This window comes from Natator depressus, chromosome 5 (assembly GCF_965152275.1).
Source record: "Natator depressus isolate rNatDep1 chromosome 5, rNatDep2.hap1, whole genome shotgun sequence".
NCBI classification, from domain to species: domain Eukaryota; kingdom Metazoa; phylum Chordata; order Testudines; family Cheloniidae; genus Natator; species Natator depressus.
In genome coordinates, this window is record NC_134238.1 from 74,486,090 (window position 1) to 74,511,896 (window position 25,807).

At 39.6% G+C, this 25,807-nt stretch overlaps 1 protein-coding gene across 3 annotated transcripts in view; it reads left to right on the plus strand.

The window, feature by feature from the left end:
* HSD17B4 (hydroxysteroid 17-beta dehydrogenase 4) overlaps positions 1-25,807 on the plus strand; it is a 125,329-nt gene that overhangs the window by 31,672 nt on the left and 67,850 nt on the right. For all 3 annotated transcript variants that reach the window (XM_074953014.1, XM_074953016.1, XM_074953015.1), the window contains exons 9-16: positions 2,992-3,083; positions 5,123-5,147; positions 6,914-7,042; positions 14,853-14,956; positions 16,680-16,916; positions 19,363-19,414; positions 23,175-23,246; positions 24,988-25,091. In XM_074953014.1, coding sequence (XP_074809115.1) covers positions 2,992-3,083; positions 5,123-5,147; positions 6,914-7,042; positions 14,853-14,956; positions 16,680-16,916; positions 19,363-19,414; positions 23,175-23,246; positions 24,988-25,091 — 815 coding nt within the window. The remainder of the gene's footprint in view (positions 1-2,991; positions 3,084-5,122; positions 5,148-6,913; positions 7,043-14,852; positions 14,957-16,679; positions 16,917-19,362; positions 19,415-23,174; positions 23,247-24,987; positions 25,092-25,807) is intronic.

Sequence of the window (25,807 nt, forward strand, 5' to 3'; positions counted from 1 at the left end):
CGCCGCCCAGAGCCCTCATCCCCTCCCGTGCCCCAGCCCCTTGCCTTGAGCCCTGTCCCACACCCAAACTCCTACTGTTTCTGGGGGAGGGGTGCGCGGTGGCCAAGACTGCCCCAGTAGCAGCCAGTGCAGCTGGCCCAGGTGGCTGCCTTTGCTGCTCAGGCGGCCCCTAGGCCAGCCACACTGATTGCTGCAGAAGTCATGGAGGTCACAGAATCCATGACCAACTCACAGCCTTAATTATAGTTTGTATTGTAGACTCCTCTTGATGTATCTAAGATTTATTCTGTTGTTCATTTTATAGTGGACTGCTTGAATTATTTGCTGTCTCCGAAGTATTGCAAGGCCGTTTTTTTTTAATTCATTTGCCCATTCGTTGTGTGTGGAAAGTTAATAAGAATATTGCATTTTTAATAGGATGGCCTATGAATAGTAGGCAGAAGGGTGTGTGTTTTGTAAAAATGTGTGAAACCTATTTTTGATTTTTCTCATCCATATATATCACACTGAATGGAGAGGGAGATTATTGATTGTCAACTGCACAATTTTTAAGTTGTGTGTTATTTTAGTAATCCTTTAAATCGGTGGTCACCATCCAGTCAATTGTGATCGACCGGTTGATCCTAGAGGATCTCCCAGTTGATCGCGATCTCTGGTGGTGTAGTGGGGATGCCACTAAGGCAGGCTCCCTTCCTGCCCTGGCCCCACGCTGCTTTTGAAAGTGGCCAGCGCAGCTCTGGGGGTGGAGGGGCGGGGGTCTCCCTCCGGGCACTGCTCTTGCCTGCAAGCACCGCCCCCGGAGCTCCCATTGGACAGGAATGGGGAGCTGTGGCCAATGGGAGCTGCAGGGGTGGTGCGTGCAGAGAGGGGCAGTGCGCAGAGCCATGCGCCCCCTACAGGGGCATGTTGGCCCCTTCCAGGAGTGGTGTGGGGCCAGGGTAGGCAGGGAGCCTGCCTTAGTGGCAGCCACACTGCACCACTAACCGGGAGCTACTTGAGGTAAGTGCTGCCGGCAGAAGGCCGTACCCCCAACCCTGAGCCCCCTCCCAGAGCCAGCAACCCAAACCCCCTCCTGCACCCTCCTCCTGCACCTCCAGCCCTGACCCCCCCCCCCCCGAGCCTGTACCCACTCCTGCACCCAAACTCCCTCCTAGAGCTTGCCCTCCTCACAGCCTCCCACCCCCGTCCCAGGCTCAGCACAGAGCCCCCTCCCACACTGCAAACCCCTCGGCCCCAGCCCAGAGCCCACATCCCCTCCCGAACCCCAACGCCCTACCCCAGCCCGGTGAAAGTGAGTGAGGGTGGGGGAGAACAATTGGCGGGGAGGGGGATGGCATGGGCGGGGCAAGGCTTTGGGAAGGGACAGGGCCTCACGGAAGGGGCAGGGTAGATCCTGGGTTGCGCTTAAATTCAAAAAGTGATCTTGGCATAAAAAGGTTGGAGACCACTGCTTTAAATAGTCTATATTTATTTAGTTTGTAATCAAGAACACATTTTGTGATGATGTGCAGGGTAGGCAATCCCCATATACAAGAGCTGTGTACATTGCGAGTTTTTATTGGGGAAAAAATATAGACGGTGACAGTGGCTTGCAACACAACTGAGTAAATACCAGAGAAAAATAAAAGGAAGTGAACAGCCTGCTACAGCTGCCTTAATTCAGCCTGTTAATGCCAACTTATTTTTTTTAGAAGTTTGATAATGCTGATTTGCTCTGAAGCAGAGAATGCTTCTTTTCTGTCCTATTGGTCAGATATTGATGGAGTTCTGTCTGCCTTTCCCTTAGTGAAACAATTCTAAAAAGGGCATTATTTTTAAAAATATACCTTTTTTTTTGTGTCACTGAGTGCCAAGGTTCCTTCCCCGTTCTGAACTCTCGGGTACAGATGTGGGGACCTGCTTGGAAGACCCCCTAAGCTTATTCTTACCAGCTTAGGTTAAAAACTTCCCCAAGGTACAAACTTTGTCTTGTCCTTGAACAGTATGCTGCCACCACCAAGCATTTTAAACAAAGAACAGGGAAAGAGACCACTTGGAAACATCTTCCCCCAAAATATCCCACCCCCCAAGCCCTACACCCCCTTTCCTGGGGAAGGCTTGATAATAATCCTCACCAATTGGTACAGGTGAACACAGAGCCAAACCCTTGGATCTTAAGAACAATGAAAAATCAATCAGGTTCTTAAAAGAAGAATTTTAGTTAAAGAAAAAATAAAAGAATCACCTCTGTAAAATCAGGATGGTAAATACCTTACTGGGTAATCAGATTCAAAACATAGAAAATTCCTCTAGGCAAAACCTTAAGTTACAAAAAGACACAAAAACAGGATTACACATTCCCTCCAGCACAGCTTATTTTACAAGTCATTAAATAAAAGAAAATCTAACGCATTTTCTAGCTAGATTAGTTACTAACTTTACAGGAGTTGTAAGGCTTGCATTCCTGACCTGTTCCCGGCAAAAGCATCACACAGACAGACAGAACCCTTTGTCTCCCCCCGCCCCCCCTCCAGATTTGAAAGAATCTTGTCCTCTCATTGGTCATTTTGGGTCATGTGCCAGCGAGGTTACCCTAGCTTCTTAATCCTTTACAGGTGAAAGGGTCTTGCCTCTGGCCAGGAGGGATTTTATAGCACTGTATACAGAAAGGTGGTTACCCTTCCCTTTATATTTATGACACTGAGGGTATTTGGAAACACTTGTACTGTTAAACGTTCCAAGCCCTACTCCTGGGAGTTTGTATTGAAATTATCAGCTAACTTTTATCTGTAGAACAGCTAGAGACCTCTTTTAGTGTTACTGAAACAAAGTAACGTTTACGAAGACAAAAATGGAAAGGATATGCAACACAACTCATTCAAATTACAGTGAATTTGATCATTCCTTCCAGAAAGTGGGTAGAAATGAATAATAGAGAAGGGTTTGGTGAATGAAGTATTTGAATGATTATGTATTCCTACTGATGTGTTTGGTTTTTTCAATTTATTCCAGATCTGGTGGATGCTTTCAAACCAGAGTATGTGGCTCCCTTAGTACTTTGGCTTTGCCATGAGAGGTGTCAGGAGAATGGCGGTCTCTTTGAGGTGATGCTGCTGCTGCTTTTTTTTTTATTATTATTTATTTATTTATTTTAACATGCAATAGGTTTATGTTCTTTTGTAACCCAGTGCAGTTCTAGCCACTTTTCTGGAGCTGCAGTGTTCTTTGAAGTGGTGGCATTCTGTTGTGATAAGAATGAAACAGTGTCATACTACGTACCCAGTAGAAAGGGTAGCACCAAAAATTTATTTTGTTACATGTGCCAGATATGCTGGTCAGTAGTAAAGTAGTTAAACGTTAATGTTAGTAGTAAAATATTCTTTTGTGGCATTAATTTTTGTTAGTGTAGCTGTATCATGAGGGGAATCTTTATATTGCTCCATCTCATGTGGAGAAAAGGTTTGTAAATTCCCAGTGTTGGTAGCCTGCAGAATAGATCTGTCTGTTTATAGCACTGGCCATCCCTTCCATCCCCCTTTCCCTTATGGTGCACCAGGCCATATTCCTACCCTCTACTTTCTCTTATTCTGATAACAGATCGTGAAATGTAGAGAACATTTGATTTCTCTGCCCAAAAATAAATGCTGGGAGTAAAAGTTATTCACAGACTATACACAGGATCCTTTTTATGTTTTCTCAATGTGCAGACACAATTAACTGGCTTTATTTTAGGAATTCAGCATCAGCTCTGGAACCTGAAGCGAGTTCTAACTCCATTTGTAAAAAGGGGCATAGTTCAGGTTGATACTCTCCCTTTGAAAACAAGAGCACAGTTATTTTCCAGCACAGCTGCATGTCTCTTGTATGTTTTTGTGACTGACTTCTATCTGTAATTATTTTGTTTGTGTAGGATAGGTGCACGTACGTGTGGGGTTGCATCTCTCCCAAAAATCAAAATCCTAGAAAAGATCTAGTTTTATTGTCATGTCTGATGTAGTTGCATCAGTGCTTTTTTTAGAAAGGGGGGAGTTTTCACAATTCATATGTGAAACAGGTGCACACAGACCAACTTCTAGAAGGGATCAAAGATTTCTGATTCTGGGGTGCTTTGAGGCATACTCTTCAAGCCTCTTTTTTTTTAATTAAAATAAAGATTGTTTGGTGGCATCAATAGCTTATGTTTGTTTTTCTTTAAATGATGGCATTTTCAGAAACGTGTAAGTGACTTAAAAGTACAAATTCCATTGACAGTCAGAGATTTATTCTCTTAAGTCACTTAGACACATTTTAGAATCCCCATCTGACAGCACATAGGCTGACCACATTTTTAGAATTAAGATCTTGCAAATATTTCTTATAAATGGGCTTGTGTCTTGTCTTGCGATGTATGATGTATAAAGGAGAGTTGGCTAGATCATTGGTCAGGGCAGTCTCTGTGCCACACGCGGGCCTCAAGCTAGTGTGACTTAGCTCTGAATCTCTCCAACACAATGTGTATGAGGTATTAGTTTTAGAATATGGTGGCTTAGATAGTTTAAAGTGTGCTAATGTTCTTCTTCTCTTTCTTCTCTTCTTCTGTTCCCCTCAAAGTGCCATCTTTTAAATATCTTTACCCAGCCAGTCCTTTTCTTTTCCTTTCTTTTTCTCTCTTTTCTCACTTCATTTTCAGTGTCTCTAATGAGAGAAAATGACTAGAATTCCAGTCTGCTCCTGAGCTGTAATACTTTCCTGTGGAAGGTGTTTGCCATGTTGGTTAGTTCCCCATTGACTCTGCCAGTCAGGCAAAATGATGCCACAGAGGAGCATTCTATGTGAGCAGCAGTTCCATAGAGTCCGACAGTGATTTTACAGTAAAATGAGTTATAGTCCTAGGTAGGCAGACCATTGATGGGATTCACCGATATAGGGCTGTCTGTTTCCCAAACAACTATTGACATCTTATTCATCCTGCTAGCACACCCAGGCTTCGTAGAAAGTTCTTTGGAAAAATACCACTAATTATAATTAATTATATGCCAGGTCGGTGTGTTGTCACCTATACAAATGCCCTCTAGAGAATAGTTTTGCTTGTTTCCAACATTAAAACTCTGACTGATTGCTGTAATAAAATCAGATGATGATTTTTTTTTTTTCCACTTGGCAGGTGGGAGCCGGATGGATTGGTAAATGTAAGTAGTTTGTGTTGTAGAAGGTTGATTTTTTAGATTTTTTTTTTAATGAAAACAAATCTAATATAATTGCAAATTCTCTCTTCTACAATGACTGTTGATAAAGATAGCTTTTTCTAGAGGTAGAATGTTGTTGGTCTCTAGTGGGCTGCATATTTTGAATGGATGAGGCAGATTTTAGTACAGGAAATGAGTGCCATAATCCATGTGTGTCAGATCCTCATCTGGTATAAATTGGCACCATTCCCTTGATTTGAATGGACTTGCGTTGACTTACACTAGCTGAAGAGGCTTAGTAATGTTGGCTACAAGAGCTAAAGAGTGTGTATGAACACAAGGGGTAGTCTTCATTTACGTTGGAGGCACATGCTATTAATCTGTTTTTATGTGTATTCACTGTTAAGTGAATACACATAAAGGTATGTATAATAAAGATAAGGACAACACCTGGGGGCCTCTATTCAACATTCAGTGGCTCATGAGCAAGAGAGCAACTTAATCCAGTGTATAAAGATGTCTTAACTTTCTTTTCCTCTAGTCATCTTATAACTTACAAAAAAGCATGATTATTTTTAAAAAATGTACAAAGATTCTCCAACGTGGCTGAATATCAGCCACATTAGAGCTGGTTGAAAAATGAGATTCTCTTTTGAAAAATTTCCTGAAAAATTTGTCCCTATTTTTAGCTGAAATATTTTGAATTTTGAAATTTTTTTGAACAGCTCTGACCAGTGTTCTAATGGGATGGACCCGAAGCCATTTCCTCTTCATTAGCAGCCTGTTATACTCATTGGACAGGATAGGGGACAGCGTAGAACCTTGAAGTGCCCTCCACAAGAGGGTTCTTGAGGCAGTTGACCATTCACCCAGAAGTACTCTTTGGTTCCTGTCAAAGACAAAAGAATGGAGTCTTGCAGTAGTTGTGCCATCTATTCCTGTAGGATCTGTAAACTTTTGAGTAACAAATTATGGTAAATGGTAGCAGTGGGTGCTGCTAGATCTGAAAATATCAACATGGAAACCTGATCGTTGTCCATCACCAAGAAAAGATAATTAATTAATGAGATCAACTTCCTTGCCATTTCCAAGCTGAGAGATGGATTCACCGTGGTCAAGGAAATGTTTAGCATGCCAGAGTTGGCTTCATTTTAACCTTTTCCATAATTTTCTCTAAAAAGGAAGATTGGAAACATGATGATTATTGGTAAGATTGTCTGTGCCAGAAAGTATCTCCTTGAGTCAGGGTGCTAAAGATCTCTTGCTTTGAGACACTGATTTCTGGCCCTCTCCGTCACTGACATTCTCCATCAAAAGTGTTGTCCCCTCGTGATTCACCTACAGCTTCCCAAGCCCTTCCACAACCTCAGAGAGCAGCAGTGGTCAAAATCCCATGAAAGCAGAACTTGAATAGACTCCTTAAATTGGTTTATGGTACAAGTGTTCCTTGCCTAGTGAAAAGGAATGTTCAAAAACTGAAATCCCATTTACAAACATTTCTGTCATGTTTTATTGGAATTTAAAATGTCATAGTGTGATTCTTTAAGTGTTAACTAATGGCAAAGAGCATTTTAAATTCAACTACCCGGCACTTGTAGTTAGATCAGAGAGGTTCTGACCTAGTTTTTTCTCTCCTTTGGGAGGGTTGGAATGAGTTTTAATTATCTCTCAAAAAGCACACTAAGAAATTGAAGGGTTCTGCAGTTTGTCTTGTTGACCACTACCTTGAACTCTGGGATCAATGTCTTCCATTTTCACTGTTTAATTAGTGCGCTGGGAGCGATCCCTGGGTTCCATTGTCAGGGAGAAGAATCATCCTATGACACCAGAGGCTGTGCAAGATAAATGGGAGAAGATCTGTGACTTTGATAATGCCAGCAAGCCCCGGACTATCCAAGGTAAAGGAGATCTGTGGTATAATACAACAGTCTGGGGAAACAAAAGCTGTAAGAGAGAGTTTTATGGAACAGGTTTTTATTTTATGCTTTTTAGAAGGAAAAAAATGTCTGCTGAATCCGTTGAACTTCCCCTTCAGCTGTGTCCCCTAAATCATCACACACATCTAGTAGAGTCAGGCCTTTTTAACGCTATTGCTGTGCCTTTGATTGCAAAAATCGGGGCAGAATGTCTTCATCCTCAGGGGTTTCCCAGCTAAGGTGCTCAATTTTGCTATGAGTTCTGTGTTTTACAGTCAGATTGAAGGTAACTGTATATTTGGTTGTACACCAATGCATGTAGGAGCAACGTGTTAATAAGGAACGTATTCCCTTCTCTACTGGAATCTTGGGTTACTGTTGAAAGTTTAAGTAAGGAAAAGCTTTTGGGTTAGGGATCCTCTGGCATGACACTGGGGCTGCGATCTCCCCAGCCTCCTTATCCTAGATGACTTCTGTCACAATTCTGCAACTGCACCTGTATTTCCCCTTCATGGTTCACCAAGGGCATCCACTCTAGGTTCCCAACTCCTTTCTTGGGCAGAGACATGCATCTCTCTTCCCTCCTGATGGGGTTTTCTAGGCTGCGCAGTTCCCTACCTGCACTGTATTTCCAGAAAGCCAGACTGCCTAAAGAGGCCAGCATCTGCACTTTGCTTTCTCTTCAGAGGCTGTGGACGTCATTGCCGGCAGTTATAACTTACCAAGCAGCCCTTTATAAGCGAGCACGTGTATTCTTAAGATGAAAACATTACAAAGAAAACATATTAAAAAGCAGTAAAAGTTTCTATACATGTGCTAACAGCTTACTAAAGGTCACCCATCAGTCTTTCTGGGGCTTCCGTAGGCCAAAGTCCTTCCAAAATCTCAAGGATTGGGCTCCCATTGGACAGATGGTCCTGTCCATTTGCTGGATCAGAAAGAAGGGCCTAAATCAATTTAAATTCAGTCCTTTCTTTGTCTGATGATCTCTGGAGAATCCCGTTTGAACTAGTATATGCAAGCCTCTACAGGTGGTGGTTCTTGTCTGGAGGTGTTGCAACCTGAGTGAATATGCCTAATCACTCCCTATTGTGCTTAGTTACTGGAAGAACTGTGGTCCTCTTCCACCATGGTATTACACTCCCTAGCCCACAATGATACAGGAACATCTTCTAAAGACATTGCAGGAGATTACCATATCTGTCACAACTTCAGCTTCCCTTTGATCTACCTGACTCCACTGCCTCTTGCTTCCTGATTTGACCTGCAGCTCCAGACCCTATGTACCATCTTAGTCACTGTCTCAACCTTGGTCTTTACAAAGCTCTTCTCTATGATGGCCACCGTATCCTTTTCCAATATTGCTCCCTGTCCTTTCCTCCTCCCTTTCTGCCCAAGAGCTTACTAATTTCTTCAGGGACAAAATTGGCTCTATGCAGCAAGAGCTCTCGTCCCTCTGCCTAACCTTCATTCCACCCATTGCCTCTGCTATTTCACTCCAGTGTGACTGGTATCTTTCCTGCTGCCTACCTCTAATCAATCCCTCATTCTGCTCCACCTCCCCTTCCATCTTCTGACTTTTCTCCTCCCCCATACTCTCATCCTTCTCTCTGTCTTACTCTCTCTCTTGGATGGTGCTTTCTCTAATCCTACAGACACCCTATTGTATATCTTTTCCAAAATGAAACCTCCTTTGACCCCCCCCAACCCCCCAAATCTGCCTATCCAACAATCGTGTTCCTTCTTTCCATTACTTCTAAGTTTCCTAAGTGTGAAATGTATGTCTGTTGCTTTGTTTTCTTCTTCTCTTAGTATTGAATGTTGTTCTGACAGTGTGAATTTTGTTAAAGCACCTTGGGCAGTGTTGGGTGCTTCATAATGGTCTTATGAACATCTGATTGAAATAAAATAAGCCCTTTGGTCCTCTAGGCAGTAGTGCAACACAAATAAACAACAAAAAGTATGTGACAGGTTTCAGAGTAGCAGCCGTGTTGGTCTGTATCCACAAAAAGAAAAGGAGTACTTGTGGCACCTTAGAGACTAACAATTTTATTTGAGCATAAGCTTTCGTGAGCTACAGCTCACTTCATCGGATGCATGCAGTGGAAAACCACGAAAGCTTATGCTCAAATAAATTTGTTAGTCTCTGAGGTGCCACAAGTACTCCTTTTTTTTTTTTTAAAGACTGTGGGGGGAAAAGAATTAGTAAGATAGACAAAAGTGATTAGCCATTCCTTGATAATGGTCTGGCTGTTTAAAAACATCACCAACAATTAAAAACAAACAGAAAACCCTAGATAACCACATCCAGAAACAACAAGACTGCTCTGTGGAGGGCAGTTGAATGAGACCAAGGTGTAGAGACTGATAGGGAGAGGATGGGTTGTAACTGGAGCTGGCAGCTGACGAGCAGACAAGAAAGTAATGATCAGTCAAAGCCGCAGAAAGGCATCTGACATTAGTAATGTCTGGTGTCCAACGGCTTCTGCTACAAATGCTGCCTCTGTTTGTTTGATCCTGTCAGCTTGTGTTTCTCTGGCTCCACCCTGAAGATTTCTTTCCCCAATCCTACATGGCTAGGGGGTACGCAGGTGCGGCATGGGCCCTTCTGCCTCTGGAGGGGGTTGGGGGTCTCCCCTGCACGTTTCTGGGTTTGGGGCTGCCTGGTTGTCTTTGGTGTATGGGGCAAGTATCATGATTTCCCCTCCTACCAGTTTAGATATCAGATATTCTGTTTACTGGTTATTTATACACTAAACAGTATTTTCCCTTTTTAAAAAAAAGAAAAGAAAAAAAGCACTAAGTTTGAAACCAGATCGTATGCGTTAACTTCAACCCCACATAACCTTGATGAAGTTGAGTGTTCTGTTCTGTTGCATTAAAATCTCCTCCTACACTCAATTTATGAGGAACAAAAGGATGATATACTTTCAACATGATGATGACATAATTTCAACATGAAAAATTTTGTTGCCATTCAGGCAACACACTCAAATTCTGGATTAATTTATGTCTTTGAGCTACTGCACGGGCAGAAATATTTTTCTGCTAAAGGTTATTACATGGCAATCGTGGTCGTTTTTTTTTTTTTTTTTTTTTTTTTTTAAACTTAAGTGTTTTACAGCACCCAAAAGTGAGCTAGTGACCTCACCAAATAGCTAACTGGCATATGTCTGAGCCTCAAAGAGTTTGCTTCCATACATGACACAACAAAGGGGGTAATCACACTCTGGGATGAGATTGTGAAAGGAAAGGCAGTGGTCCCAGCAATAAGATTACACAGTTACTCAGCAAAGATGTGTTCACAGCACAGCTAAACACTTTTAAAGACCACCTTTTTACTAAATACAAATATAACATTTTTTGTTTTTTGTTAAGCATCTTGGTTAACTCTCAGCTTCTTGTGTATATGTGGTAGAACTGGGCTGGTTATCCTCTGGCCTAGCACATGATCCTCATGGCCTTTCCCCATTCTCTGGGGACACCAGATAGTGCAGGAGCTCCCAAGTTTCTGGATGGGGGTGGAGAGAGAGTTGGGTGGGGCAGAGCTCTACTCATAACCCTTCCCTCTGGACCCAGCAACCCATCCCCCTGATGGCTAGAATAGCAGCCTTCAGCTGCTACTGCAAGCTAACATAGTTAGTCCTGTAGCTCAAGTGATAGAAGTCTGTGCTGCAGTTGTGAAGGTCTGGGTTCATACCTCACTGCTAATGCATGGTGGGGAGAGATTGTTCGGTGTACATAATAGCATTTGTTTCTACCTTTTTCATTTAAAAAGCAATAGGTTTTAAAATGTAATTTTGCTATGTTAAAAGGACATTATTCAGGTTGCAAAGTCAAGCACTTGAAAATCAGGAAATGTCAGATATATGGTTTCCCGTTCAACATTAATTCTGCACCATTATGTATACGCATTAAGATAAATGTAATTACATGATCATGTACTATTTTGTCCATAGGACCCCCTACCTCATTCAGTGCACAGATGCGTGGCAGACATAAGGTTGCATGAGCGGCTATAAATCTGGCATCACCTAACTTTCAAGAGCTTGACTTTGCAACCTAAATATGCTTTTCACCTTTATTTTTATATATATAAAATTATTTATGGAGTGCCAGCCATATGCTAAGAATACAGCTAGAAAAAAAGAAAGTCATTCTTCTGAAGTAAGAATTAATTACTGCATAATACAAAGGTAGTTTACTTTGAAATGTGTGTTAATTTCAATGTTTTTGATGTAGTAATGTCTTTTTCAATTTGTTATTATCATGTGAATTAACAGATTGTCATTCACAAAACACTTAAATATAAAATATCAGACATTTAATCTAATCTGATTTCCTTGGAGTCTTGGTTGGATGCATTGAAAATGTAACCTTGCAAAACAGGAATGAGTCATGTCTGGTCAATTGCTAAAATATCATTGTAAATCTAATGCTGTAGGTGGGACTGCTGTTTCCTATGCCAGGCAGCAGAAGGTCAGTGGAGATTGAAGTGAATTAATGTGTTGAGACACAGCAGTTCCACACTGCTGTAGCAGTCCTTTTGGAAAATGGGAGGAATATTGGTCAGTTGTGGGGTTCTTGATGGTAAAAGTTTAGTGAGCAAACTGCTCACAACATTGAAATTGATCCTTTATTTAATATAGTGTTATTTTAAAAACAAAACAAAAGCACCCTCCATTCTCACATCTGATTGCAGCGATAATATTTTAATGGCTTACTTAAAGCCTTACAAACATCTGAAGAGCATCTTTTAAAAACGAGCTTGTTTTTAAACAATCATGAAAAACATACTGAAAAATATATATTAACTTACACTTGCTACTGTGAAATAAATATCTCAAGAAGTTCAGTGTCAGACTAACAGGCATATCTCACACTCTAGCTGTCTTTGCTGTGAATTTAAAGAACAATTAATCAAATTACAAACCCAGCAGCCCGCTACAAAAGTCCTCCCCAAAAGCCAACCTCCGTCAAGCCCTCTCTCTCCCACACTCACCCCCAAAAGCTTGAATAAATAGATTTGCCTTGCACTGTGCTCTGAAGATGAACAAATCTGATCTGAAAGTACCCAAGAGAGGGTGTAGTTCCAAAGCTATGGGCCCCTCATTGAGAATGCTCTAGCAATTGCCCTTTCAAAGTGGATCCAGGTCAAATGCTGCTGCTGACCACAACTGTGGCAGTAATGGATGGGGAGACACAAGTATCTCAAATAGGCTGGTCCCAGGCCATTTAGAATTGTAGAAGTGTAGGACTGGAAGGTACCTCAAGAGGTCATCTAATCCAGATCCCTGCACTCAAGGCAGGACTAAGTAATAACTAGACCATTCCTGACAGGTGTTTCTCTAACCTGTTCGTAAAAACCGCCAAAACCTCCCTAGGCGATTTGTTCCAGTATTTAACTACTCTGGCAGTTAAGAGGTTTTTCCTAATGTCTGACCTAAACCTGCCTTGCTACAATTTAAACCCATTGCTTCTTGTCCTATCCTCGGAGGTTAAGGAGAACAATTTTTCACTCTTTGTAACAACCTTTTACATACTTGAAAACTGTTATCATGGACCCCCTCAGTCTTCTCTTCTCTAGACGAAACAAACCCAATTTTTTTCAATCCTTCCTCATAGGTCATGTTTTCTAGACCTTTAATCATGTTTGCTGCTTCTTCTGGACTTTCTCCAGTTTGTCCACATCTTTCCTGAAATGTGGCATCCGGAACTGGACGCAATAATCAGTTGAGGTCTTATCAGTGCAGAGTGGAAGAATTACTACTTGTGTCTTGCTTACAGAACTCCTGCTGATACATCCCAGAATAATGTTCACTTTTCTGCGATTAGTGTTACACTGCTGAAGTAGGGCTAAATGGTGGGGCAGGGGGGACCCCAAATCACTAACCTTAAATTTCATCCAGACACCAATGAGCAATGATTCCCAAACCACAGGTCTCATGTGCTCCAGCCAAGATACACCGCTGAGAAGTTGGGCTTCAGCATTCTGTACCAGCATAAGTCTCCAGATGCTTAATGCATAGTTCCATATAAAATGCATATCAGGAATCTCATTTTAAGATAACATCAGCATGAATCATGGTAGCAAGGTTCTCATCTGAAAAACGGATTTGGTCTTCTAGCCAGAGGCAAATGGGAGTGGCATTCTGTGGTTGGTTAGGAGCTGCTGGGGAAACAAAACCACCCCCAGATTTGCAAATTCTAGTAACATTTGAGAGAGACACCCTCCCTAAGAGAGTCACAAACAATCCTTTTGATAACTTTAGGGTTGCCTTTACCCAAAACAGCCACTATTTCCCATTGGATCTGAAGCTACAGTCTGCCTCCAGCAAATATGGCCACCACCTTGCGTTGTTTCTAAGGGGGTTGAGGCTAAGCTACTCTCTAGAAAGATGGTGGCTCCTCAGATACTACGTGAGGACCAGGCAGAGGACAGGAGAATGTGAAGGGAATGAGAGAGAGCGTGTGTGGTGGGGGGGGTGGGGCGGGGAGTGTTCAGGGGTGAGTTGGGAAGCAGGACAGGAAACTGATAGGGTGGGTGCAGAAGAATATGGGGGCACAGGGCAGGTTGAGGGGGCTGCAAGAGAATGTGGTGGGTAGAAGACTGAGAGGGAAGGAATTATTGGGGACAAATGAGTTTAAGAGGCAGGGGAAGAACAGGAGACTGGGTGGCAAAAACAGAGCGGGAATTTCAGCCGGGCAGTTCCCTATCCTACCTAGTTAAAGGGAGATAAAGAGCAAAAGAGTGAAAATTTTGGGGAGAGGAGAGTTTAAGAACCTTCTGAGCAATGAGCCTGGAGGCCTGCATTTGTGTGTACATCTAAGGTTGAATTTTGTAACTGTGGGGATCATGCACAAATAGAAAGACAATAGCTTCCCCTAAGAGTGAAAAAATCAGCAGGAAGGAGAAAAATAGTGATTTTTAAAAATCTCTTTATTTTTAAGTCAATCTCATGATCTTTTGGAGACTGTTTTTTGAATGTTTGGTATTGGGATTACTGATTTTATCCAGATTGAGTTTCTGCCAGCAAGCTCTCATCAATGCCTGAATCTCACCCAGGCACTGGGCCTGGCATTGAGCAGCCCTTGCTGGGTCAGGTGAGAGAGGCAGAGAGAGAATCATGCTTTCAGCATACCGAAAGCAACACAACATATACTTTGTACTAACCCACTTTGTTGTGCAGTTATCTGCCTCTCTTACAATCATGACATTGCTCTAGCTTCAACTTGCTCTTGCTGTTTACCCCAGCTTGCAGAGGAGGATGATTGATAGAAAACATGATTTTAGAATACCCAAAAGAAATAAGTATAAAGAGGAGAAAATGTGTACTAATTATCAAATTCTGTCTTTTGACAAAATTAGTAAACAATGTGCAAGATGTCTTCTCTTAACATCTGTTAGTGCCGGGGAAGTTAAATTTAATATACAGTTATGGAATTTTTGCGTGACCAGGATATTTTTGCGTGACCAGGATAGCACCAGTTATTTGTTCCAGACACAAGTGCTTGAAATAAATATTTTTTTCCTTCATCACATGAATCACAACTCATTACTGAGGGCAGAGCCAGTAGAACACCTGTAGAATATAATTGCCACACGTGGTTTGTAGGCATCAGTAAGGTACAGAACTAAAATCTGTTTAGAGAAATCTGTATATATTGAATCACCCCTACACCCATTTTTTATTTTTTCCTATATTTCATTGAAAGAAGGATCTAGTTTTGCAGATTTTGGCAGGGTTTTTTGGCTATTTTAAAATAATTTGTTCCCTTTTGTTTGTTCCAGAGTCGGTAAGCATACTGAACGATGTGCTAAGTCAAATAGAGTCTGAAGAAGTTTCCATGAATCCCACAAGCTATGCTAGATCCGCTTCTTCAGGCTTTGACCCAGTAAGTAAAAATGCTTCTGCAAGGTACTCAGCTTGTAGCTATCAAAAGACCCAAAGCAAGGACAAGCTTGCTCACAGCATGTGATCAGAAGCTTTGGCTTGTTTTCTGTAAAGGTCAATTTTTTAGATGCGAACTAGAGCAGAAATAATAAACTTGCACCCTATTCTCCTCTCATTTTCTCTAATTGGTGGTAGAATTTTTGAAGCTAGATATATAAATTAAGCTATAAGACCTATCACCTCTTGCACTTTAGAGCATTCAGACACCCTAAATAGGATATTGTTCAGAATGAGGTGAAGACAGCACATCTCTGGTTTTTACCTGACAGAACAAGGCTCTTTGTGAAGTTTTTTTTCTTATCTTTCACTTGGCTGATTTCCCACAAGTTCTAGGTGGGATGAGCTGGCTATTACAGTGTAAACTGTTTCATTAGTATTGGTCTTTAATCATGATTGTTTATTGAGCTGTCCACTGAAACATTGTTTTTCTTTGAAATACTGCGTAGTGTAATTTGCAGGATGCAGTTCTTTATTGCTATATAGTCTACGGTGATGTAGACAGGGCTTCCTTACAGTATTTATTGTTATGGAATATATTTAAAGGAAAACAAACAAATACCACTTCAGTTCCAGAAATATCTTCCCTGTGACATGGCATGTAAGTAGGACTGTCGATTAATCGCAGTTAAGTCACGTGATTAACTAAAAAAAATTAATTACAATTAAAAAAGATTAATTGTGATTAATCGCAGTTCTAATCACACTGTTAAACAATAGAATACAAATTAAAATTTATTAAATATTTTGGATGTTTTTCTACATTTTCATATATATTGTATTCTGTGTTGTAATTGAAATAAAAGTTTATATTTTTATTACAAATATTTGCACTATAAAATGATAAAATAAATAGTATTTTTCGATTCACCTCATACAAGTACTGTAGTACAATCTCTTTGTCATGCAAGTGCAACTTACAAATGTAGGGGTTTTTTTGTAACATAACTGCATTCAAGAACAAAACAATGTAAAACTTCAGAGCCTCTAAGTGCACTCAGTCCTACTTCTAGTTCAGCCAATCGTGCAATTACCATATATATTCATTCATTAGCCCTTTCGTTTAAAAGCTGACCAACCAAGATGGAAAGGTAAAAACAGTAAAAACTGTATGACCCTTTCATAAGCCGACCCTATATTTCAGGGGTTGGCAAACTTTGGCTCCCGGCCCATTAGGGTAAGCCGCTGGCAGGTTGGGACATTTTGTTTACCTGGAGCATCTGCAGGCATGGAGCCCCTCAGCTCCCTGTGGCCGCGGTTCGCCATTCCCAGCCAATGGGAGCTGCGGGAACTGAGGGTCTCCATGCCTGCAGACACTCCAGGTAAACAAAACAACAATGTATTAGATATTCAATTCAATGATTTCATAGAGTTTTTAAAATAATCAAATCTTGGTGTAGACCCGTTTATAAGCCAACCCCCGCTCTTTGATGAGTCACTTTTTTACCAAAAATATTCGGCTTATGAATGAGTATATAAGGTAATTTTTTGGATCATGTGAATTAATGTTTTTGATCACTTGACAGCCCTACATGTAAGTAATCATAGCAAGACTGTTAATATATTACGTTGCAGTTATACGATGATTTTGCCTGCGGAAAGTAAATTGAAATCACATACTACATAGCATTTAACTTTGAATTATACTATATATTTTTAATCCACAGAGCAAATATGTTGGCCAAAAGTTGCCCACAGTGGTTTATAATTATACTCACTTGCAACCGATTTTGTACGCTCTTGGTGTGGGAATGACAACCAAGGATCCAGATCATCTAAAATTTGTTTTTGAAGGCAGTGAAGCATTCTGTTGTTTACCTACCTTTGGAGTCATCCCAGCTCAGGCATCTTTGTGGGATGGTGGACTTTCTAGTGTTCCAGGACTCAACATTGACTTCACAAAAGTATGTATGATTTAGACATTGCAATTTATTTTGTGTTACATGCTATATAAATTGACTGTAATTGAAATGGCTCAGTATATACACCAAAACTTCAGAGATCGCTGCTGTTCTAGAAAGAGAGAAAGTAACAGGCCCTGATTTCTTGCAACCCAGGGAAAAACTTGTATTGAAATGAGTTACCTACCTCTCTCGTATAGATTTTGGGTGGGTTTTTTTTCCCCTAAGATGCTTATGAATCACATGTATGTATCTCTCTCTCTTTCTTTTTTTTTTTTTTTTTTTTTTAAGTGGGAATCTTGCTTGAAGAGCAGCATCCTCTTTATTAAAAACCAAAAACCTTTATCTCGTCCTGACATTTTTTTTTGGTAATGGAGGGATTTTATTTTTGAGCAATTTCTTTTGCTCCTTCCAGGGATGAAGCTCTCTACCATAGATAATCTAGAAAGCAAGTACAGTAGGTGTAATCTTTCCTTTTTTTTAATTAGTTAACAATGTACACCTCTGCAAACACTCTTCAAACTGTGTATCTCCATATATCTATGTATACATTTAGCTATATATCGAACAAATATAAATTATATAAAGCTGCCTTCTTCAAGAATATGATGTCATAAGAAATTTAGTATTTCATAGCTGAAATATGATTTTTAAAAAGCTTAAAACTGTAAGATTTACAGCATTTTCTATACTGGGACTGCAGTCTGCATAAAAACTAAAGAAAGTTGTATAAATGGCTGTGTTGTTTTAGTCACAATCCTGCCACCCCATGAGTTTTTTCATAGCTGTCTTGACGTCAAACTCTGAAGTTTCCTTTAAAAAGCCAACAAACAAAATCCAAACACCAGATGGCCAAACCCATAATATTATGTATGTATTGAACCAGAATCACTGCTGCTGGCTTTTGTTGACTGCACATGAGATGCCCTGTTGTGTTTGTGAGGAGCTAAGGAAAAAAGATAATGCTCCACAAAACAGAGGGATGCCTCTTCAAAAGGTTGTAGTGTCTGTTATTCTTACCATGTTCCACACATATGCTATGGGAAGAAGAGCAACATATCATCATCCGCTTCCTGGGAATGGTGGTATAGAGCGAAATGTTATTCTCCCTCTCTCCTTGGTCCCATACATTAAAGTAAATTACAGTCAAAAGGCTCTCCCCTGCAGTGTTGTTTGTCTTCAAATTCCCTGCATTACAAATCTGAGTGGTTGTTACCCATTCAAAGCACTGAATTGTAAATAGGATATTTGTTAAAGCATTTTTTTAAAAGGTCTACTTCTACACCTGAACTATTTTTTAAAGTAATTTTAAACCTAGGAACTTGGTGTTATTCAGTGAAATCACATAGCTTAGCATGAAATCTGCCGCAGTACAGAAGGCATTTTAAATGGTGTTTACTCTAATTGAGAATCTGTAATAGATGCTCGAGGAGTGAATGAACAGTTAATCATAACTGTTTGGAGCTGGATGTTATGAAAAATGGACTCCACTTCAGAAGTTTTGTCAGTGATTAAAAGGATAGCATAAATATGCTGGAAATATTTTAACATTTACTTAAAATTTAGAAAATCTGAAATTTTCCCTGCTGTCCATCTCATTGACATTCTCTTTTGAATGCACTTTCTTTTAAGATGATTTCTGAGGTTAGAAAAGAAGTTCTGCAGCTTGGAATGTCCAAATTTTTTAGTAATGGGAAATTCTTAGAACACTTATAAATTGATATGTGTGTAGGCTCGTGCTAACTGATTTATTCTGTTGTTGATGCATGATGAGGTAGACGACAGAAATTAACCTGGCAATAAAATTGCCCATATTTATCTTTTTGATGGCTTCTTCCTAATTAGAATCTTAGAAAAATAGAAATGTAGGACTGTAAGGGATCTGAAAAGATCAAGTCCATCTGCCTTTGCAGGATTAAGTATACATAAACAATCCCTGACTGGTGTTTGCTAACCTATTCTTAAAAACCTCCAAGGATAGGGATTCACCACCTCCTTTACGTAACCTGTTACAGTACTTAACTATCCTTGTAGTTAGCAAGTTTTCCTTAATATCCAACCATGCTCAGTATATACCATGAAAATACTGTATGATTGTAAGTCAGGACTGATTGTGAAAGGCTGATTGATTTCAGGCTGTTACCAAGAACTTCCAAGGATGAGTGTGTCAAAGTAATTCCTACACTCAAAGTAACATAACAAAACATTCTGAAATAATGCACTCATGTCAATTTCTACTGGTATTTTATAGCCTTGTTGCAGCGAAAAATATCCAGGTGTGGAAAGAACTGGATATAATTTCTCACTTCTCTTTATTTTGTAGCAATATGTTTTCATTCTGAACACATTTCCAAAATATCTGTAGCTACATATTTGCTTATGACAGGGACGGGGGAAGTGGTGGCAAATGATACTGATTATCATTATAGTGTTGCTTATCTTTACACAGCTACTGCATGGTGAGCAATATCTGGAGTTGTATAAACCACTGCCGACCTCAGGTCAGTCCTTTACTCTGATGGTTTCATATTCACCATGACAGCACTTCTCTTTTCTTTTGTATCAGCATTACATATGGAAATATGGATACATTGTTTTGAACTGGTTTCTGTTGCAAATTGTGCTCTGTATTTTGTGTGTGTGGCTTTATCATACTGGTGTTGGAACTTTCCAATCAGATATATATTAAAAAAAATTTGATCAGATGGTGCTTTTTTTTTTGTCTAGCTACTATAGTTTATATTTGTTGTGATATACTTAGTAAAAACAAGGTACCGATTGGCTTTCTGCTGAGCTGTCTGAAAAAGAATATTCAGTTGCTCACTAAACATAAATTAGTATGCCTTCACATTGTGGTGTATATAGCTCATGATCAACTCATTAACTAGAGGTATTGTTAATTACCACTGGGAGTTGATATAATAAATTGTCAAAATATTTTTTCCAGAAACTGTACTTTGTTACATTGTTTACATCCTTGTGTCTGTGAGACTTAAAGAATGAAATCAAGTCAGTATGTTTTAATTTTAGAAAGACAAGCTGAGTGAGGGAATATATTTTATTGGGCCAAATTCTGTTGGTGAGAGCGAGAAGTTTTTGACTTTATAGAGATGTGAACAAAGACACACTTATCCCTTGTCTTCAAAATTTTCATTGAAAAATATATTGGTTAATTAGGGTTTATGTCCAAAGAGATTATATATTCATGTTTTATAAAACTTCACTAATTACAAAGATAAGAACAACCATATTGGGTTAGACCATTGGTCCATTTAGCCCAATATCCTGTTTTCCGACAGTGGCCAATGCCAGGTGCTTCAGAGGGAATGAACAGAACAGGCTATTATCAAGTGATCCACCCCCTATCGTCCACTCTCAGCTTCTGGCAAACAGAGACTAGGGACACTCAGAGCATGGTTTTGCATCCCTGCCCATCCTTCTTAATAGTCATTGATCTGCCTATCCTCCATGAAGTTATCTAGTTGGTTTTTTGAACCCTGTTATAATTTTGGCCTTCACAGCATCTCTGGCAAAGAGTTCCACAGGTTGACTGTGCGTTGTGTGAAGAAGAACTTCCTTTTGTTTGTTTTAAACCTGCTGCCTATTAATTTATTTGGGTGACCCGTAGTTCTTGTGTTATGTGAAGGAGTAAATAACACTTCCTTATTTACTTTCTCCACACTATTCGTGGTTTTATAGCCCTCTATCATATTCCATATGGAAGTTGTTCCATACCCCTAATAATTTTTGTTGCCCTTCACTGTACCTTTTTCAGTTCCAGTACAGGTTGCCAGAATATATGTGAATTTATTTGTAAAGTGGTTTTGAGAAATTCTTCAGAGAAAGAGATGAGAGCAAGTAGGGAAGAAACCAAATAAACCATGGAAAAACTAGTTCTTTTCTTCTGAGAGTGAAAGGAAGCACCTGAGCTCTTTATTGCTTGCAAGAAAGATGGCATGCTTTCCATTAATTGACAGGACTCTGTGAATAAGATTGTATTGTTCAGGCTGATATTTAAGTTGTTTGCAGATCTGTCAACCGATTTAAAACAATAACATCTCAAAAAATAGAATATCATATTGCATAGGATACTGGCCACCAATTCCTCTCTTGGATTTTCTCCATGACTTGCTGTTGGTTTGAAGATGTCTTAAGAACTTTCAGAAGGCAATTCCTCATACCTCATTCCTGACCTTTAATAATGCATATTATGGCATAGACCTGTATGTAAAAATATATATATATTGTTGAAAAGCAAGAATTTTCATTTGCTTCCCTAGAGGTCTCAAAGTGTAAAATATTCAGGATAAGAACACCAGAGACATTTGTTTGAGAGAAGCTTGGCTTCAGTATTCAAAGTTGTGCTTAAAATCTTGTATTTTATAACTTTGAGTGATGATAAAGCTTGTGATGGTTAAGAGCCCTATTCTTTGAACATTTTGGGTTTAATAATTGAAAATGGACTGTGTTAAAAGGGTTTACTGGGGGGAAAAAAGCCCCTAGCCTGATAAAGGCTAAACATTTTAACTAGAACTTTTTGTAATACTTGATAGTTAGGGTGGTGTTGCTGATTCAGAAGCTCTTTTAATTATATTTTGTAATTATATTCAGTGACACGAGAAGACAGCAAACCAAACACTTTCCTGCTATTTGACATTCAGCATTACTAGTTGTCGTGGAATATGATAGGTAATATTGGTCCACGTGTAGTGTTAGCATTCTGGATAAAGGAAGAGGACATAAGAAATGGCTAAATAAATACTCTGCGTTTTCTGGACCAAATAATTAGTATATGTGATACAACTTGTTGACATTCTCTAGGAGAAGACTCTTCGCAAATTAAAGAGAAGTAGTGGGAGATTTAATGTGAAGTACAAAACTATAGAGAGCCATTAATTTTTCAAGTTTTGTAAATAGTTGCTTTTGGGAAGTGGACCTGCTGTAAGGGCTGAGAGAAACAGTATATTTTGTGTGTATTCAGAAGTGTCTACTTTTGATCTACTATATTTTGCACGTATATGGCACCTACAATCTATATGTGCTTCATCAGCATACTTTGCCTTAAAGGTCAGTCAGTCAACTTGCAACCTATTTCATTTCGAAACAGGTGTTGGCAGTGGTTTCAGGTGCTATTTTTACTCCTCAGTGACCTGCCAGTTTCTGTGGTTTTATAATTAAATTTTCTTATCTTTCACAAAACATAATTTGTTTTCCCTCCCGTTCTGTTTGTGTGAAACTCAGAGGAAAGAAAAGTATTCGTAATATGGGGAAACAATTTAATTAACTTTACACAAAATGCATCAAGAAGAAAAATAGAAAAAAGCAGTTCAATTGTTTCTCTCTATCAATTATAATTTTAACCGTTATTGTTAAAAATAAGAGGTGAAGTATTTTTAGACCAAAGCATGGTTTTCAATGGGGCATAGTAAGCCTCACAATAGTCCTTTGCAGTATATGCCTGTTTCTCTTCCTTGGCACACCTAGCCAGATCTCTTGTTTTTGGCAGGATGTGTCTAAGGGTTCTACTGGGAAAAGACATATGAATAAGCTTCAACAGTCACACTGTTGTTGTTGTGAAATTAATGAGCCAGTCTCAACCTTGAGAGGTTCATAAATATTCCAGACATGAGTGCACCTTAACTTCTGGTAGACACTTATGACTTGTCTACATGATGAGTTAGTGCACAGGAAGCCAGGATGTGAATGTACCGTGTGCTAGCTTTGCCATGTGGACTCTGTTACTGCGCACTAAAAGTTTCTTAGTGCACTTTGATGTATTGCTGCTTGAAATAGGAGTATGTCAAAGTGCACTATGGAACTTTTAGTGCATGGTAGCATGGTTTATATGGCAAATTAGTACATTGTAGGTTCACATCCTACTTTGCCACAAGCTAACTCGCCATTTAGGTAAGCCTTAAAGCCTCAATCTAGCAACTATCTCCATCCAGGCAGATGCCTCTCAGACTCAGTGGGGCTCTGAGTGGACACAGGAGTCAGTTACAGGATTGGGGTCTGAACATATATCTGTTTACTGTTAACTGTGAATGGACATTTTAAAGAAAAACCTCACCTGCATTGTATTAATGTATTACAAATAAATTACTTATAATGTATATGTTCTAAAACTTGGCTTGTGTAGATGACAAACCTGGGAATATTTGTCATGAGCTTTGCTAAAATACTCCTGCAAAATTCATGTTGTATTGTAATTTCAGACCTTCATATTACAAGATATGTGTTTTCCTGTTCTCTCTCTTTCAGGACTGCTAACTTCAGAATCAACTATTGCTGATATCCTTGACAAAGGCTCAGGAGCACTTATTCTCTTAGATGGTAACCATATTGTAATTTATTAAAGAGAGAAAATCAAAGCGGACAGTCTCAAAATTTAACCTATGCTAACAATAACTCTGAGCCTAAACTCTGAGCCTAAAAGCCTTAAATTCTTAGGGTCTGTGCCACGTGGTCCAGTGACTGCTGAGAAATGTACTAATTCGCAATCACGTGCATGTTGCCCTGTTCTTTGGAATAGATAGGGTACTGAAATTAAGAATACTCCTTTTTGAGAGAATGTTGACAGAAGATTCAGTAGTGTTCCTCAGCAGAGAGACTGTGCTGAATACACAAACAGAACAAAGCTATTACTTCTAATACATAGTATTATCTGAAGTTGGTTAGCTTGAAGTGTTTCTCTTAAAAAGGTGTGTGTGTGTGTGTGTGTGTGTGTGTGGGGTTAGCTTGAAGTGTTTCTCTTAAAAAGGTGTGTGTGTGTGTGTGTGTGTGTGTAAAAACCCAACATCTAATTAAATTGACTGTCAACTTGAATTTTATGAAAGGACATCCTTTAAGTTATATGTCCTGAAATGTTTTTATTCTCTTTTGTTAATATTTTTTTTCTGTTTTTGCATTAATTTAGTGGGCCCAAGAAGTCCATAACTTGTATTTTTCTTTCACAAAATATATGGGTCTTGATTTCTGGTGACATGGTTATGGTATAACATGACTGTTCAAGTTTTAGAATGAGACTAATAGGGTATGAACCACCAAATTTTTTGAGGTAGTATACTGTTTAGATTTCGCCATGAACCCTTTAAAATTTTTTCCCTACTGTTTCCTCAAAACCTCCAAATAATACTACTAACTCCTGACCTCTGCCCTTCCCGGTTCTTACCAGTTAATGGCTCTGTCTGGCGAAAAGCTAACTGCTCTCCAACTTAATCTTTCTAGCTTTTCTTTACTTCCACATAGGAACAATTGAAAAGCCAAGGTTTGGGCCCATTAGAAGTTTATCCAAACCAGTCTGTCTATTTCTGTAACAGACCTAAAGGTTCTGGTGTAGGTCATTAAAGGTTAGCTGCTTATGGGAGAAACTAGGCGCCCAGTATAAGTGGATGTGGTGCACTACTGGCAATAAGTTTAAGTATGAATGCCTGTCTGTGTCCTAATGGAATAATAAGTGAGAATATATTGGAAATAGAGAGATTTCTGTTTCACCTCAGTAACTATAAATACTTCAAGTTCAACAAAATCAAAAGTGACTTTAACAAAAAGAAAACCAAGTGACCTTAAATTAAATCTTCCTTTGGGGCTGCTTTTTCCACATACAATATTAGTGCTGCTTTGTTGTGTATGAGGTTGTGAATGTGTTTTTGCACCAGGGATTGTTAATGGCTTCTAATAAATCACTTTTTATGGCATAGTTCTATTTAAATAAATGGCTAATGATGTGTGAAATGTTGAAATAAACATTAATTTCAGCACTTTGTGTGTTGTCAACCATTTTTTTAGCACTTGGTATGTCATCAGCATTTTGATAGCTCATTTTTTCATTTTAATACTTTTGTGTAAAGAGCATCTATAATAGCATAGTTTTAAACAGGACATTAATCTTCACTTGTTAGGAAATTATTTATGACAGTGCTATTCAAAAGTGAGGACATTGTCCCCTAACTTGTGAAGATGAAACTAGTGTATATAAAACAAAGCTATTCAGTATCCATTGGCTCTGAGAGGGGTCAGCGTTAGGAGTATTCAAAAAAGAGAATATAACCTCTCATTTTATATTGTCTTCCAGTTCATACCTACTGTGGAAAGGATCTGTTGTGCTATAATCAGTTCTCTCTGTTTATTGTTGGAGCTGGAGGATTTGGTGGAAAACGAACATCAGAAAAGGCGAAGGTAAATTTTAAATGTATTTCAGATGAAATAACTGTTGTCTTTCACTGAATATAATATAAGAAAAATAATTAGTATATTGATTAGGGATGATCAGTTAGCTTGGGAATGACGCAGCAGAAGACAGACGCAAGCAGATTCTGAACAGTCTTCCAGGACGGAATTGCCTGAGCAGAACAGGCTGAGGTGGCTGATTAGAGTGGGAGAAGCTGTTTCATAGTTGCAATCTAAGCTGATCTTTACTTTGAGGTCTATGAACTTAGGCTGCAGGTCATCTTCTGAGGGAATCGTCTGTTCACTAGCCAAGCTGGCAACAGTTATGTTGACCTCAGAGTATAATGTAGGTCAGTGGGTCTCAAACTTATTTGATTGTGCCCCCCTTCTTTGTGTCTGTAGTAGTTTATGCTCCCCTGCCCCCCCGCCACACAAGTTCATACACCAGTAATCATAAATCAACATGCAACTCTCACTAAATATTGAAAACAGTAAGGCATTGATTCAAACAGAGCCATTTAAGTATATAGGGTAAAATTATACGAACGTGCACAATGTTTCTCACCTCGGGGTCCCACCCAAAAGGGGGGCGGGGTTCACAAGCCTATTATAGGGGGTCACAGTATTGCCACACTTATCTCTGCGCTACTTTCAGAGTTGAGTGGCTGGACAGTGGTGGCTGCTGGCCGGGTGCCTAGCTCTGAAGGCAGTGCTGTTGCCAGCAG